General features: G+C 40.2%; 1 protein-coding gene across 2 annotated transcripts in view; it reads left to right on the top strand.

Moving 5' to 3' along the window:
* fasn (fatty acid synthase) overlaps positions 1-16,245 on the top strand; it is a 91,003-nt gene extending 74,758 nt beyond the window's left edge. For both annotated transcript variants that reach the window (XM_060844952.1, XM_060844951.1), the window contains exons 37-43: positions 1,154-1,399; positions 3,244-3,432; positions 4,878-5,102; positions 6,840-7,060; positions 8,418-8,516; positions 12,542-12,793; positions 15,190-16,245. In XM_060844952.1, coding sequence (XP_060700935.1) covers positions 1,154-1,399; positions 3,244-3,432; positions 4,878-5,102; positions 6,840-7,060; positions 8,418-8,516; positions 12,542-12,793; positions 15,190-15,327 — 1,370 coding nt within the window. In that variant the 3' untranslated portion in view covers positions 15,328-16,245. The remainder of the gene's footprint in view (positions 1-1,153; positions 1,400-3,243; positions 3,433-4,877; positions 5,103-6,839; positions 7,061-8,417; positions 8,517-12,541; positions 12,794-15,189) is intronic.
* Positions 16,246-16,492: the final 247 nt, after the last annotated feature.

Here is a 16,492-nt window from a genome sequence, read left to right as displayed (position 1 = left end):
CAAAATGTCTGAAACACAAATTCTCAGCTTGGCGAACAGAACCAAACAATATGGACCAAGTGCTGGCAAATGGGACTGGGTTGCTTTAGGATATCTGGTCAGCATGAACGAGTTGGACTGAAGGGTCTGTTTCCATGCCATACATCTGACTCTCCCAATCTGCTCATTCTTTCCCTTTTGCTTCTCTTTTTTTTTCCCCCAATATGACTTTAATTCTTCCTGCGTTGTTTCCACTAATCCTTTCTCAGACTTCAATCTTAGTGGTTAAGAATATACAATCTTGCCTCCCACTCTCACACTACCCTCACCCCCTTGGAAACAAATTCTGGCTGTTTTAAAAATCAATTTTTAGTGATTTTTATTTATTCTTTTGTTCTTGAAAATGGCAGTTTTCTGTTGGATTTTAACGAAAGTTTCCATTGAAGAGCAAGATATCAACCAATTTAATATGTATACATTTAATTAGAGTGAGGGCGTAGTTACCTAATTGCCCTTTTCTCCTGTTGCCAATGGAAGGCCTTACGATTGAATTTCTTCACTACTTTTTCTGTTGTACAGCTGTTCATAACTGGGGTAATAGAATTGGACAAAGGGCAGAAATAACTAAGGAAGCATATCCCGGAATGAGCCAGGGACAGAGTGTGGCTTCAGGACACTTCATTACTCACCGTCTTCTGTATAATATAGTCAACCATATCAGATCCACCCCTATATTGAAGGAAAATGTCATACCCTGAATCCATTATTCATGCTTAAAAATGAAACGCAGTAGCCATCCTTGACTTTATAGGGGCATGTCAATAAGTATCATTATGTCAATAAATCAGCAACAAATATGCACGCCCCTTTGTGTAATCCATAAGACAATGCTGAACTCCTAAATAAGAAGATGCTGTGAATTGAGAGGCAAGCTTTTCTGGGATTGACACAACTTGAGCTAAGAGGTTAGGAACGAAGGGAAATAAGCTGTAAACTTAAAGGCGTTTCAGCCATTTAACTAAAAACACTTTTGTGGTACTTACAACTGGAAGTTCCTTTTATAGGAACACCAATGAGCCAATTGAAAAGCATAAATGAACAAAAGGTTAAATCTCTAAAGATATTTTGAGCATTTCCTTTAACTTATAAAGAATATCTGTGATTTGTGCCACAGGCCTAGCCATACAGTGGGGTGCCATTGGCGACGTGGGTGTCATCTTGGAAACTATGGGTGATAATGAGACTGTAATCGGTGGAACTTTGCCTCAGAAGATCAGCTCCTGCTTAGAAGTTCTGGACCAGTTCCTGAACCAGTCTCATCCCGTTATGTGCAGTTTTGTCCTCGCACAGAAGGCAGTAGTTGTAAAGGCTGATGGCAGTGGTCAACGGGACCTTATTGAGGCTGTGGCCCACATACTTGGTAAGCTTTTTGGATATAAATCCTATTGTAGAATGCTTTGCATGCATGCACATCCCACGTTGCTCATCCCTGTAACAGTGAACATTATACAATAATATAGGACCTGCTGCTGCTGTTCTGATATTACATGGTTAATTTTTAAGACTTTTATAATCCTAAAATATTCACACCTTTGCAAATCCATGTGTTGTGGTTTGCTTACACAACAATGCAGCTGACTAAACTGGTTTCTCAAGTATTGAAGGAAGGTACCTGTAGAACTCAATCATAAGAACAATACAATGTAGAAAAATACCTCATATATCTGAATACTGAAAGAAGTTGCAGTATAGAGAACTTGATTTCATGTCATCTTGATTTAGTTTACTTCAGAAATACTGAATTAAAAGATGCATCACATTTTCTTATTGGTTTTTGAATTTTGAATTTAAAACATCGAAGGGTACAAACTATTTGTAATGGCTTCCTATAAAGATCAATGTAGTGTGATTCAAGAAGAAGCAATTTTTAAATCGTGGTCTCCCCATTTTCTCCCATTGTCTTGTTTTAAAGCAAAAGCCATTGGGGGTAAAGTTCAACTTTGACCTGGGCACAAAATAGGTGGTAGTTGTTTGCTATATATCCAGACTAATTTTGTTTCCATTGATTTTCGGAAAATCGGGCTGGAGCTATAACGTTGAGTCAATCCATTGCCGCCCGTTCTATGTTGAGCAAAAGTTTAACTACTTTTGACTCCTTGTTAGAATAGGGTTTCCTGAGAACATTTCTGCTGTGTAGGTTTTATTTGTGTTTAAACCTTTATGCTTTGTCAAGGCATACAGTAAAGCTCTTTGGGTGAATAACTGACAAATTTTACTGTTTCCTCATCCAGTATCCTGAGATATGGATTTTCTATTTGTTAGTGTTTAGGAGCCTCAGCCATTTTTCTTTCCTATAAACTGATGGTGCTGAGTTGTACTGTCTTAGTTCTATAGCACTGGAAACTGAAAAGGGTGTAAAAATGATTGATAACGCTATTACGGAGACTGGAAGGTTTGAGTTAGGACTTCTTTCCCTGGAGCGTAGGAGGTTGAGGGGTGACCTTTATAGAAATTTATAAAATCATGAGGACTGTGGATAAGGTGAATACCCAAGGGTCTTTTCCCCAGCATAAGGGAGTCCAGGGCATAGGTTTAAGGTGAGAAGGGGAAAGATTTACACAGGACCTAAGGGATAACTTTTTCATGCAGAGGATGGCGCATATATGGAATGAGCTGCCAGAAGTAGTGGTGGAAGCAGATACAATCTGAAAGATATTTGGACAGGTTGTATGGATAAGAAAGGTTTAGAGAAAATGGGCCAAATGCACACAAATAGAACTAGCTTGGTTTAGAAACCCTGGACAGGTTGGACTGAAGGGCCTGTTTCCATGCTGGATATATTTATGATTCTATTTAATATCAGTTATGTCAAGATCACAGCTGGGAATTGATTCTGCCATTATCTTGATCTGTACTTATAGATATCAGGGGAATCTAACAAGAAATTTTAAATGCCATACATTGACTGATATTCATAACTACAATCAGCATATACCACTGGTGAACCAGAGTGCCAGAAAGCTTATGTTGTCTGAGTTTGATTTTTAGTAATATATTTTTATAATAGTCATCATTTGGAACAGAATATAGTGAAACTGTCTTGAAAATCCTGGTCAAGTGACTAGATATTTACTATTAACACACAACATTTGTATCAGCTTCCCACTGATGTTGAGAAACCGACATTGGTTGGCAAAAATTGTATATTTACACCTGTTTGAGTAAGGCTCTTCTTTCTCTCTTGCTCGCACTCTCTCCCCAAAGGCGCACGAGACATCAATGGTTTGAACCCAGATACAACACTTGCTGATCTTGGTCTGGATTCACTGATGGCAGTGGAAGTACGACAAACACTTGAGAGGGATTATGAAATTGTTATGACAATGCGAGAAATCCGACAACTCACCATTAATAAATTACGTGAACTTGTGAATAAATCTGGCAGTACAGGAGGTAGGAATGTAAAGATATTGAAATATTCTCTGTTCCAACATTGATTTTGATGTTCTGGCAAAACTGTGACTGTACATACCTGTGACAGTACATATCTGTGTTGTGAATGTGTCTGTACTTGTAGCATGGGTGTAGCCAAAATGTGCTTTGTAACGACCAGGTCTTAATTTTCAACAGACTTGCAACAGAGGAAAGACTTAGCCAATAGCAAACCTGACTGGGAAATGTAAATTCAGTCAACACAGATCACTTGCTTGGACTGAACATTGTTATAAAAGGGGATGTTGTAACCACAAATTAATTCTTAGCAAGACCCGAGATGTCAGGGTTCTGTTACAGTAGCTGCAACAAAACAGGATTAAAATGGAAGGCCAACCTTCAGCAAAAGCACACTTGTCAGCTGAATGGAAGAAACTGGCTTACTGAGCCAATGCAGATTCTCAGGTATTTTCTGCATGGTTGCAAACATACCTGCTAGTATTGATACACCTTTCACATTTTTGAGAACAGTGCTTTTCAAGAAATTGGGCCAAGCTAAAGCACTTTACAGACAACGGGCATCAGAAGAACAGGAATAAGAGTAGACCATCTTGCCTTTTGAGCTCATTCAATCATTCTGTTAGACCATGGTTGATCTCTCCCAAAACTCCATTTATCTGGCCTTTCTCCATAGCTCTTGATACTGTATCTAGCAGAAACCTGTCAATCTCAGTCTTGTGGAGTTCAATTTTTATGTGAGAGTGATCCATATTGCCACTACTCTTTTGAGTTAGGCACAAACCTAGAGTTAGGTCGGGGAATTAGCCATGCTCAATTGTCCGTAGTGTTATGTGCGTAGTCAGAGGAGGGTGGGTTACTCTTTATAGAGTCAGTGTGGACTTGTTGGGCAGAAGGGCCTGTTTCCACACTGTAGGGAATCTAATCAAATTGGAGACTGGAAGGGCTGCATGTCTTTTTGATGGCATTTGAGGCACCTCAAAAAAAAAATCATGGCACTTTTTCACATGAACTTTCATTGTCACTCCCTTGAATATCTTTTTTTTTCTTGAAGATGCAGGTAAGGCTCAATCATAGATTAATCCACACCAGACTTTTTTTAAGCTGGAGGATTAGTGTACATATTCTCTGCCTCTATATAACACCTGAAATCATCATGTGACAAAAGTATGTGTCCAAAAATGAAATGTTCCTTGATATTCAGGTAGATAAAGCATTTGTTATTGTACTAATATTTTAATATTATGTGAATAGGCTCAAGTTTTCTTTGGGAAATTTATTCTCACATATTAATCAAATATTCATTGTCCATTGCTATTACGTAAATATTGTGAACTTTTAATTTTGCAGGCTTATCTTTTAAAAGTTGCAGTAGAATTAGGCATTAAGAAGTAGTGCAAATGCTTTCTCCTTGCTCTGGATAAGATATATGCTTATCTTTTGTACAGAATCAAAACCCACACCGCTGTCACCGGTGGACTCTCCGTTAAAAGATTTGGACCTTAATGTTCTACTTGTCAATCCTGAAGGATCAACCATTGCCAAGCTAAATAATGTAGAGAGCAATGAACGACCTCTCTTCTTTGTGCACCCAATTGAGGGGTCAGTTGAGGCCTTCAAAGCACTTGCATCCAAAGTCAGCATTCCCTGCTATGGCCTACAGTGCACACAAGGTACAGGACCATTTGTTTTCCATTGCTGTCAGCTTGGTCAATTCTTGGGAGCCATTTCAGTGAATACAACTCAGTAAAAAATGTTCTAGAGTTGTTGTAGTGTTAGATTATTTTGTTGTGATCACTTTCATCTGAATTCTGAGTTTGTATTAAAAAAAAGGTTTTAACAAAAAAGGTCAAAATGTTAGCCTTCAAAAATGTGGCTCAGAACAACTCAACAAAAGTAAACATGGACCTAGTATTTCTGTTTCATTAAAATACTCTGCCAGGTTAGTCTGTGGGTTGCTTTGCCAGTTCTTTGAATTAAAAAAAACTAATTGATGCTAACCAGGTTTTGACATTTAAATTGCCCTTGCAGTGTGTGACACCAGAGAGAAACAAGTGTCCCTCTGCATCCAGATCACCTATAGAATATAAGACCATAAGATGTAGGAGCAGACATCGGCCATTCAGCCCATTGAGTCTTCTCTATCATTTGATGAGATCATGGCTGATTTTGATAACCTTCAACTTACCCATCCTGTCTTTTTCCCCATAGCCCTTAATTTTTTTTTAAACTGATTATAAGCTGCCTATCTCTGCCTTTGGTATACTTAATGACCTAGCTTCAACAGGCCTGTGCAGTAACATATTCCACAGATTCACAATTCTCCAAAAGAAGAAAATTCTCTCATCGTGATCTCACATGGACAACCCTATGCATTGACGTTTGTCCCCAGTCCTAGATTCTGCCACAACCTTTTTGTATCTACCCCATCAAATTCCCAATGAATCTTATGTTTCAATAAGTTTATCTCTTAGCTTTCAAATTCCGATGAGTGCAGGCCCAACCTACTCTGCCTTGGAATCTCAGTGCTGAAGCTCTCCACAGTCTTTCTCCATTTTAATAATATTCAGCTGCTGTACTCTTCTTGCAAAAGTGCATAACATGACATTTTCTCATTATATTCCGCCGTCCAAGATTTGCCCATTCGCCGGGCCTGTCTATATCTCGCTGCAGACTGAACACTTGTCTTTCCATCAATTTGTGTGTTATATATAGTGACTATAGTGCATTCACTTGCCTCATTCAAGTATACAACCTATATAAAAATTTATTACTGATCCCTGTGGCACTCCACTAGTTGCAGATCATGTGGAAAATACCGCCTTATCCCAACTCATTGTTTACTTTTAGTTAGATCCTTATTTCCTGCTATTATACAACCCCAACACCATGGATTTGTGTTATTCTAATGTGTGGTAACTCATCAAATGCCTTCAGAAAGTCCAAATGTATAACAAACACTGCTTCATGTGTGATGTATTTCCCTTGCCTGAGCCCTAGCTTTTGTACAGCAAAGGCAGCAACTTCATGGGAACACCATCACATTTCTGGTGAATCTCCTCCACACCCTCTCTAGTACAAACAGATCCTTCCTATACTGTAGCGAATAGTGTTTCAAGAAGATAACCCACCACCACTACCTTTAGAGCAATTAATGACAGGTAGTAAATGTTGGTCTGGCACGTGAACAAATTGCAGAAATTGCTGGTCTTGCATGAATGACAATGGATTACTGCTTTGAATGGAGTGAACAAGAACTCCACTGTCCATCATTTTTCATTGCCCCACTCAATTCCATAGAGGGAGCTCAGAGAGTTGCATACTTGGTGACAAGGTGAACGTGAAATAGACTGGGCTTGAATACTGTGGATTACTGCATTGCATTAACCTAGTCTTTTTTTTTGGTGTAGCTGCGCCACTGGATAGCATTCCGAACTTGGCTTCCTATTATCTTGGCTGTATTAAACAAGTTCAGCCTGAGGGACCCTACAGAATTGCTGGTTACTCCTTTGGGGCCTGTGTAGCTTTTGAAATTTGCACACAGCTGCAAACACAGGCAAACATGCCTCGTCCTGTTGACTGCCTGATCTTACTTGATGGTTCCCACTCATATGTGGCCTCCTACACACAGGTATCACACTGTCTAAGATTCACCTCATTGTCTGTTAATCAGAGTGCAAGTCATTTGGTCGGTGGAGCTTCTCTCCCCACCCCTTTCGTTTGCTTTATATATCTTAAAAATGTGCCTGTTCATCTATCATTCTTCACTTTTAATAAAGGCACAAGCCTGAAACCTCTAACCTTAAGACGTTGATTGACCTTGCAGTGCATTTATGATAATTCCCTTTACTAATTTGTTGTGATTTATATATATTATGCTCAGCCTGACTTCCTTGTCCATTGACTTTGATGTAGTTAGTTTTTAATTCATCATTGGATCCTTTAAGAGCAGCAGCCGTGGTGTGTAAAATGGCTGGAACTGACTCTATCACCTGTATTTCTCTTAAGTCTGACTGCTTTGCATGTTGTCATTATGGAAAGTATTAAACCATTTTATTGGTTAAAATGAATTGCGTGGCTAAGATCATTAATTGATAACTACCATGCTTTATCTTTGACCCTCCACAGAATTATTTTAATAAAACTATGCCTAAATCTTAACATGAAAAGAAAGTACTGCAGATGTTGGAGATCTGAAATAAAATTGAAAACACTGGAGAAACTCAGCAGGTCTGGTAGCGTTAAAGTAACAGAGTTAAAGGTTTAAATCCCAAATTACTCTTCTTTGGAACCCAGGAAGAGGCTTGAATGTGATATGTAGAATCACGTGGAACAGTTGGTAAAGGTGCCCTTGAACAAAATTAATAGCACAAAGAAAAGGATAGAGATGAAGAGAGATGTGAATGGTGGTGCTATTAGTAATCCAGCCATTCACACCTACTCTTCATTTCTATCTCTTTCATACTCTTATTAATGCTCACTTCACCTTTTACCAGTTGTTCCATCTGCTCCACTACTTCCATTTTACTTGTATGCGAAGTATACCACTTTTCCAGGCCACTTTTTAGTTGTGAAGAAGAATCAAATTGATCTGGAAGTATTAACTCTGTTTTTCTCAACATGATGTGGAGGTGCTCGTGTTGGACTGGGCTGGGCAAAGTCAGAAGTCACATGACATCAGGTTATAGTCCAGCAGGTTTATCTGAAATCTCTAGCTTTGAGTGCTGCTCCTTCATTAGGTTCACTTCACCTGATGAAGGGACAGCTCCGTTGCTGTGCTGTACGTCTCTATGACTCTATGACACTCTGTAAGCTTGATATTTCAAATGAATGTGTTGGACTATAACCTGGTGTTGTGTGACTTCTGACTTTGTCTCTCTCAACAGATGCTGTTGGATTTACTGAGTTTCTCTAGACTTTCTACTTTTAAATCCTGCTTATTTTGCTATGATCAGCAATGAGATACTTTGCTTTTCCTGGATTTCTAGAGTTACAAAGCAAAACTTACAACTGGAAATGATGCTGAAGCAGAAACCAAAGCAATGTGTGCATTTGTTGGGCAGTTCACAAACACTGAACATAACAAGGTAATAACTGAATATATTTCAAAGAAAACAATCTGTGGGAAAAGGAGATGAATGATAACAAAACGTTTAAACTGTGAGAAGTGTGTATTGAAAGGTCGCCTGACTGTTCCCACACATGCATAATTTATTTTGATGTCTGTATAAACTTCCCATTGTATGGTCAGACAATTGTGACTGAAAGGGTGTGGTGTCCCTGTTAATGCTGCTGTGATTTTTCTTAAAATTTGCTTCCTCCTAAACAATGAGAGGGGGCATGATTTCAATCTGAATGTGATGTACTTTGATTTTGCTTCTGTCAAGAACTTGCTTAGTTGTATTTGTTGGTAATTTGAAGCATAACACGTTAATAAAGACTGACAGTTAAGTTTTGTCATGAAGTAGCAAGGAGCTCTCATGGTGCAATTAGAAGAAATGTCTAGCATAATTGGAGCGTGATTATTCCAAATTAAATGAAGATAAAATGTTAAAACCAGATTCTATTTGTGCTAAATTTGCCAGTAAACTGGGTCCTGCAAGTTAATTGGAAATTATGAAGTCAGTCAATAATCATTCACAGCATAAACAAATCTTCCTTTTTCTAAACTTCTTTTGACAACATGTTTTGGCTAGGAAGTGAAATGATATTGTTAGCTGCTTGTTTCACTTGACTTCTGGGGGCAGCATCGTGGCTCAGTAGTTAATACTGCTGCCTCACAGCGTTAGGGACCTGGATTCAATACAACATTAAGACTATAATATAACCATAAGACCCAGTCAGGGATAGTGGAGGGAACTTGTGCCAGGAGTCTGAAGAGGTAGGGGAGGCCCTAAATGAGGTTTTGCTTCAGAAGTCACTAGAGAGAGGGACATTATTGATAGAGTGTCATGGACAAGATTAATAGGCTTGAACAGATTGATATTGGGAAAGTGGATGTGCTGGAAATTCTGGGAAGCATAAAGATTGCTATATCCCCAGAGCTGGACCAAATATATCCAAGGTTACTGCAGGAAGCAAGGAATTAGGTTGCTGCACCTCTGGCAATGATCATTGCATCCTCCCTCTCTGTGGGAGTAGTACTGGGTGATTGGAGGGAGGTGAGTGTTGTTCCTCAGTTCAAGAACGAGAATAGGGAAATCCCTGGCAATTACAGACCAGTCAGTCTTACATCTGTGGTAAGCAAGGTACTGAAACTAATTCTGAGAGAGAGGATTTATGACTCTTTGGAAAAACATAGTTCGATTAAAGATAGTCAGCATGGCTTTGTGAGGGGCAGGTTATGCCTCACAAGCCTTATTGAGTTCTTTTGAGGATGTGATGAGACAAATTGATGAAAGTCGAGCAGTGGATATGGTGTATATGGATTTCAGTAAGGCATTTGATCAGGTTCCCCATGGTAGGCTCATTCAGAAAGTTAGGAGGTATGGGATACAGGGAAATATGCATGTCTGGATACAGAATTGGCTGGCCGATAAAAGACAGCAAATGGTAGTGGATGGAAAATATTTTGCCTGGTGGTCAGTGACCAGTGGTGTCCCACAGGGATCTGTTCTTGTGCCTCTGTTCTTTGTCGTTATTTATAAATGACTTGGATGAAGGAATGGAAGAGTGGGTTAGTAAGTTTGCCAATAACACAAAGGTTGGTGGTGGTGTAGATAGGAGGGCTGTTGCAGACCACAACAAGACATTAATAATAGGATGCAGAGCTGGCCTGAGAATTAGCAGATGGAGTTCAACCTGGAAGACTGTGAAGTGATTCATTTTGAAAGGTCGAATTTGAATGCTGAGTACAGGGTTAAAGACAGAATTCTTGGCAGTGTGGAGGAATAGCGGGATCTTCGGGTTCATGTACATAGATCCCTCAAAGTTGCCACCAAAGTGAATAGAGTTGTTAAGGTGTCTTGTGTTTTGGTTTTCCTTAATAGGGGGATTGAGTTGAAGAGCTGTGAGGTTTTGCTGCAGCTCTATAAAACCCTGGTTAGACCACATTTGGAATATTGTGTCCAGTTCTGGTTGTCTCATTGTAGGAAGGATGTAGATGCTTCAGAGAGGGTGCAAGGAGATTTACCAGGATGCTGCCTGAATTGGAGGCTTGTCTTATAAAGAGAGTTGAGTGATCTTGGGCTCTTCACACTGTAGAGAAGAAGGAAGAGAGCTGACTTGATGGAGGTATATAAGGTAATGAGAGCCAGAGAGTGAGTAGATAGCCAGAGACTTTTCCCCAGGGCACAAATGGCTGTCACAAGGGGTCATAATTTTTAAGGTGATTGGAGGATGGTATTGGGGAGATGTCAGGTAGGCTGTTTATGCAGAGACTGATGGGTGAGTGAAATGCACTGCCAGCGTTGGTAGTACAGTCAGAGACATTAGGGACATTTAAGTGACTGCTGGACAAGCACATGGATGGCAGTAAATTGAGGCGTGTGTAGGTTAGATTGATCTTAGATTAAGATAAATGCTCAGCACAACATCATGGACTGAAGGGCCTGTATTTTACTGTTCTATGTCCTATAAGACCCAGGAGCAGAAATTAGGCCATTCAGCCCAGCATGTCTGCTCCATTATTCAATCATGGCTGATAAGTTTCTCAACCCCATTCTCCCGCTTTCTCCCCATAACCCTTGATCCCCTTTACAATCAAGAACCTACCTATCTATCTCTGTCTTAAATATACTCAATGACCTGGCTTCCACAGCCTTCTGTGGCAGTGAATTCCATAGATTCACCACCCTGTGGCTGAAGAAGTGTCTCCTTATCTCCATTCCAAAAGGTTTGCCCCTTACCCTGAGGCTATGCCCACTGGTCCTAGTTTCTCCTATCAATGGAAACATCTTCCCAACATCCACTCTGTCCAGACCATTCAATATTCTGTAAGGTTCAGTTATATGCCCTCTCATCTTCTAAACTCCATCGAGTATAGTCCTCAAACATTCGTCATATGTTAACCTGTTCATTCCTGGGACCATTCTCGTGAATTTCCTCTGAACATGCTCCAGGGTCAGTACATCCTTCCTGAGATATGGGGCCCAAAACTGCGCACAATACTCTGAATGTGGTCTGACCAGAGCCTTATACAGCCTCCGAAGCACATACCTGCTTTTATATTCAAGTCCTCTTGAAATAAATTTAATCATTGCATTTGCCTTCCTAACTACTGACTCAACCTGCAAGTTTACCTTGAGAGAATCCTGGACTAGAACTCCCAAGTCTCTTTGCACTTCAGACTTCTGAATTCTCTCCCCATTTAGAAACTAGTCCATGCCTCTATTCTTCCTACCAAGATGCATGACCTCACTCTTTCCCATTTTGTACTTCCTCTGCCACTTCTTTGCCCACTCTCTTAATCTGTGCAATCCCTTCTGCAGGCTCCCTGTCTCCTCAATGTATCTGTCTCTCTACCCTATCTTTGTACCATCAGCAAATGTAGCCAGAGCACCCTCCGTTCCTTCATCTAAATCGTTAATGTATAAAGTGAGAATTTGTGGTCCCAACACTGAGCCTTGCAGAACACCACTTATCACCGACTGCCAACCTGAGAAGGACCCTTTTATTCCCACACTCTGCTTTCTGCCAGACAGGCAAGCCTCTATCCATGTTAGCACCTTGCCTTAAACTGACTGAAATGTGAAAATATTTTGAGTGACAGTAGTTTTTTTAGATTAGATTACTTAGTGTGGGAACGGGCCTTTTGGCCTAACAAGTCCGCACCGACCTTCCGAAGAGCAATCCACCCAGACCCATTCCCCTTCATTTACCCCTTCACCTGAAGGTGTGGGCAATTTAGCATGGCCAATTCACCTGACCTGCACCATCTTTGGACTGTGGGAGGAAACAGGAGCACCCGGAGGAAACCCACGCAGACACAGGGAGAACGTGCAAACTCCACACAGACAGTTGCCCGAGGTGGGAATTGAACCCAGGTCTGTGGCACTGTGAGGCAGCACTGCTAACCACTGTGCCACCGTGCTGCCCCTGAATCATATTTCTGCACACTGGTCTGAAACTCTTAGATTGGAAATGATTAACTTTGCACTGTTCCTTTTTACAGCTCTTTGAAAAGTTGCTACCACTGGAGAACTTGCAAGCGAGAGTCAATGCAGTTGTTGATATGATCACCACAAGCCATAAAAGCATTAACCGTAACACACTTAGTTTTGCTGCTACTGCTTTCTACTACAAACTCAAAGCAGCAGACGAGTATGTCCCTGCTTCTAAATTCGGTGGAAACATCACGTTGTTGCGAGCAAAGACCACTCATGAACTTCAAGAGGGTATGGGTGGAGATTACCAACTCTCTGAGGTGAGCTGTTGTTCTATGGAAATATGATATTCATTCCTCATTCCAGTTGAATTGCTTTTTCTATGGGCTTGGAATTTTTAAAAAAAAAGACTGAAAATCTAATCGTTTTAAGTCCTGGAGCTCCACTATTAACAACATGGTGAATATTCTCTCACAAAGTGGACTGCACCAATTCAAGCAGGCAACTGACTGTCACCTTTCTTGAGGACAGTTAGGGATGACTAATAAAAAAAAAAAGCCTGGCCAGCAAAGGCCACATCCTGGGAAATACTTGGTTTTTAAAATGAAATACTGGATAAACTTATGGTTTCAGAGGCATTTTGTACATTTTGACTTGTTGGCAGGGTGAGAAATGCAAAATCGAACTCACTTGTCTATCAACTTACTTATTCCTCCAAATACATTGATTCAAGGCTTTCCCATGGAATATGCAGATAGACACAGCGATATCATTCCCTTTACCATAGAATCTCCTGTAGGATTTAAACAAAAAATCATTTACATTATATGACGATGTTAGCAAGATTAACATTTTAATGCCCATCTTTAGTTGCCTTTGAGAAGGTGATGCTGAACTGTCAGTTTGAATGGCTGTCATCTGTGTGTAGTGAAAGTATTTCCAAGCTACTGTTAAGAGAGGGAGTTCCAAGGGTTTTAATGCAGCAATGATGACAGAATGGTGATGTATTACCAAGCCAAGTTGGAGTGTGACATGGATGGAGAGTTCGCAGATAGTACCATTCAAATGTATCTGTTACCCTTGTCCTTCCATTGAGTAGAAGTGGTGGGTGTAGTACGTGCTGCCATAGGATGCTTGCTGCTGTGTATCTTAGACAGTAAGAGCAGTGAGTAATGGGTGCCAGGAAGGGATGGTGTTTAAGGTGGTGGTGGTTGAACTGCCAATGAAATAGCTTCTTTCATAGAATCTCCACAGTGTGCAAAGAAGCCATTCAGTCTATCAAGTCTGCACGGATACTCTGAAGAGCATCCAATCCAGACCCAACCTCCCACCCCTCCCCCTCTCCTCATAACCCTATAATTACCATGGCTAACCCACCTAACTTGCACATCCCTGGATAGGTGCAGGCAATTTAGCATGACTGGTCCACCTACCCTGCACATCTTTCTTGATTTGCCTTTTGCGCAGTCAGTCAGTGGGTTCTCCTAGATTACTGAATTATTTTGTAGGCTGGGGTCTCAAACACCCAAAATTCATGAATAAATTGTGGTGTACTTTATCTCTCCACTTGAGTGGAGAAAACAGTGAGGTAGCCAACTTCATTATCATGACTCATATCAAAAATCTTTGAGAATACATTATTTAAATATTAAAAATCTCACCACACCAGGCTACAGTCCAATAGGTTTAATTGGGAGCACTAGCTTTCGGAGCGCCACTCCATCAGATGATTGACAATCACCTGATGAAGGAGCGCTGCTCTGAAAGCTAGTGCTTCCAATTAAACCTGTTGGACCGTAACCTAGTGTTGTGAGATTTTTAACTTTGCACACCCCAGTCCAACACCAGCATCTCCAAATTATTCCAATATCCTTTGTTTCTGAAATTCTGAATACTGACATTGTCATCTGATTCTGTATCCAATATTTTTAAGTCTTTTACAGTGAAATCTCTTTACAAATGTGCCTCAATAGATACATTCCAAAGCTGATATTTTTGGGTTAGGACTCTGCAGAAGCACTGAGCTGCAGAGTATCTTGTGTATTATTTAAATGAAAATGAGAACTTTTACCTTGGGAGATAAGTCACCTGGGTTCACAATATCAGATGAAGTTAATCTGTTGTCAGTGCCCCAGAACTGAGGATGTAAAAAAGGTGGAGCTCTTAGCAATAATTGTTAAGCAAGATGTTTTACTGTACAATTAGAAGGACTGTTGGATTAGGTCAGTAATACAAAATGAAATTCTAATTTTGTATGAATGCAAAATGTTGTTAAAATAACTCCATAGAGGCTGACATCCTGTCACCAAGCCACCCTTTATCTACGTGTGGAGAGTCCTTGATACTGATCCAGCTCCCTGAGACTTCTCAGTATGAATAGGACGTTAGACATGCCTGTTCTTTCTAGAGAGGAGAATCAGAATTTTTTTGTTTTCCTCTTCGCCCCCACCCCCCCAAACTGTGTGTGTGTGTATACACATGTGCAGAGGAGAATCAGAATTTCTTTGTTTTCCTCTTCTCGCACCCCCCCCCAACTCTGTGTGTGTGTGTGTGTGTGTGTGTGTGTGTGTGTGTGTGTGTGTGTGTGTGTGTGTGTGTATATATATATTGCCTCAAATCTTGTCAGTCTCCTGTCAGGCTGTTTAGATTACAGTAAACCTCATCATGTCTTTCTATGTCTTGAATTATTATTTTCATCTCCTTCTTTCACTTTCAGGTTTGTGATGGAATGGTCTTAATTCATGTAATCGAAGGAGACCATTGGACATTCTTAAAGGGAGCTTCGGTAGATTCTGTTGTCAGCATCATCCACAACACTTTGGCAGAACCACGAGTTGCTGCCCGGGAGGGCTGAATTAGAAAATTTTCTATATTGACCAATCAGCCATGTTTCCTGGCGCGTGCAATAGATTGTACAGCTGTCAAGTCTTTTCACACAATGATGTTGTTGCAAAAACTGTAATTTTATGTTGGCTTTGTTGTAGTTCAATGCAGTAAATATAGTGCTTAACGGAGAAACTGGTACCTAGCTGGACCAAAATGGGCAAACAAGAAAAAACTGATCTATTTCTGAGACGTTCATTGTCTATGAGGAAATAGAAGTTGTTGATGCTGCAGTTTTTGATTTGTCCAGTTGAATAGCTTGTAAAAGAACAATGTAATGTGGAACCTACCAAGAGCATGATCCATTCCTCTGTATGTTTTTTTTTCTTTTCACAAAAGTAATGTTTATAATTTTTTTCTCCCAAACTGTAAACTGTGTTTTTCTGTGAGGAATTAAATAAAGGTCAAGTCTGTTATTTTTTAGTATGAAGTCTGGTTTGCAAAAAAGGGTAAATTAAAACTGTTACATGTGAAATGGTTCAGATGTGAAGTGCCTGACTCCAAATCAGAAGACACTGAATTCGAGTCCTGGGAACCTCTCATCAGTTTGATTCATCTGTTCAGAACAAATGAAGCCACTGGATGAAACAATAAGTGAGCCTGTCCATTGTGTTGGGTAAGAAATAGGCATCTTTACCCTTGGGCTGTTCCTATGGCAGCAAATGACAGCTGTAACAAATCTAGGAATTGGGATCTTGCTGGCCTTGGAGGTGAAAGAAACTGAGGACAGGGGATGGTGGCTGAAGTCTTTTACTAAAGCAGCTAATGATACTGAGCCAGAATTGTAAAACTTTTGCTGACGCAGAGGAGAATTCATGGCTGATTAACGGAGAGTTGGAGAAATTGTTTCTTTTCCTCCTCTTCATGCTTATCATTACCCCCCCCCCCCCCCCCAAAAAAAAAAGAACTGGGTCAGATCATTAGTAAATATTTCTGGTGCACTCTAAATTTGCAGATTCAACAGAACATCCCTCTAAGAAATCCAAGTCACATGGGAGTCTCTAATTCAAAACAAGACTTAAATGATGTGAGCATTTTAAATGGCCAATTAATGTTTCTGCATTTTGTAAAAAGCTGAAGTAAATCAGGAAAGCACCAATGTGTGTATCTTATATGTTAAGGTCATCCTCCTTTCA

The sequence above is a fragment of the Hemiscyllium ocellatum genome, chromosome 25 (genome assembly GCF_020745735.1).
Source record: "Hemiscyllium ocellatum isolate sHemOce1 chromosome 25, sHemOce1.pat.X.cur, whole genome shotgun sequence".
NCBI lineage: Eukaryota > Metazoa > Chordata > Chondrichthyes > Orectolobiformes > Hemiscylliidae > Hemiscyllium > Hemiscyllium ocellatum.
The sequence above is the reverse complement of the archived record's forward strand: the minus strand, read 5'-3'. Positions and strand labels throughout refer to the sequence as shown.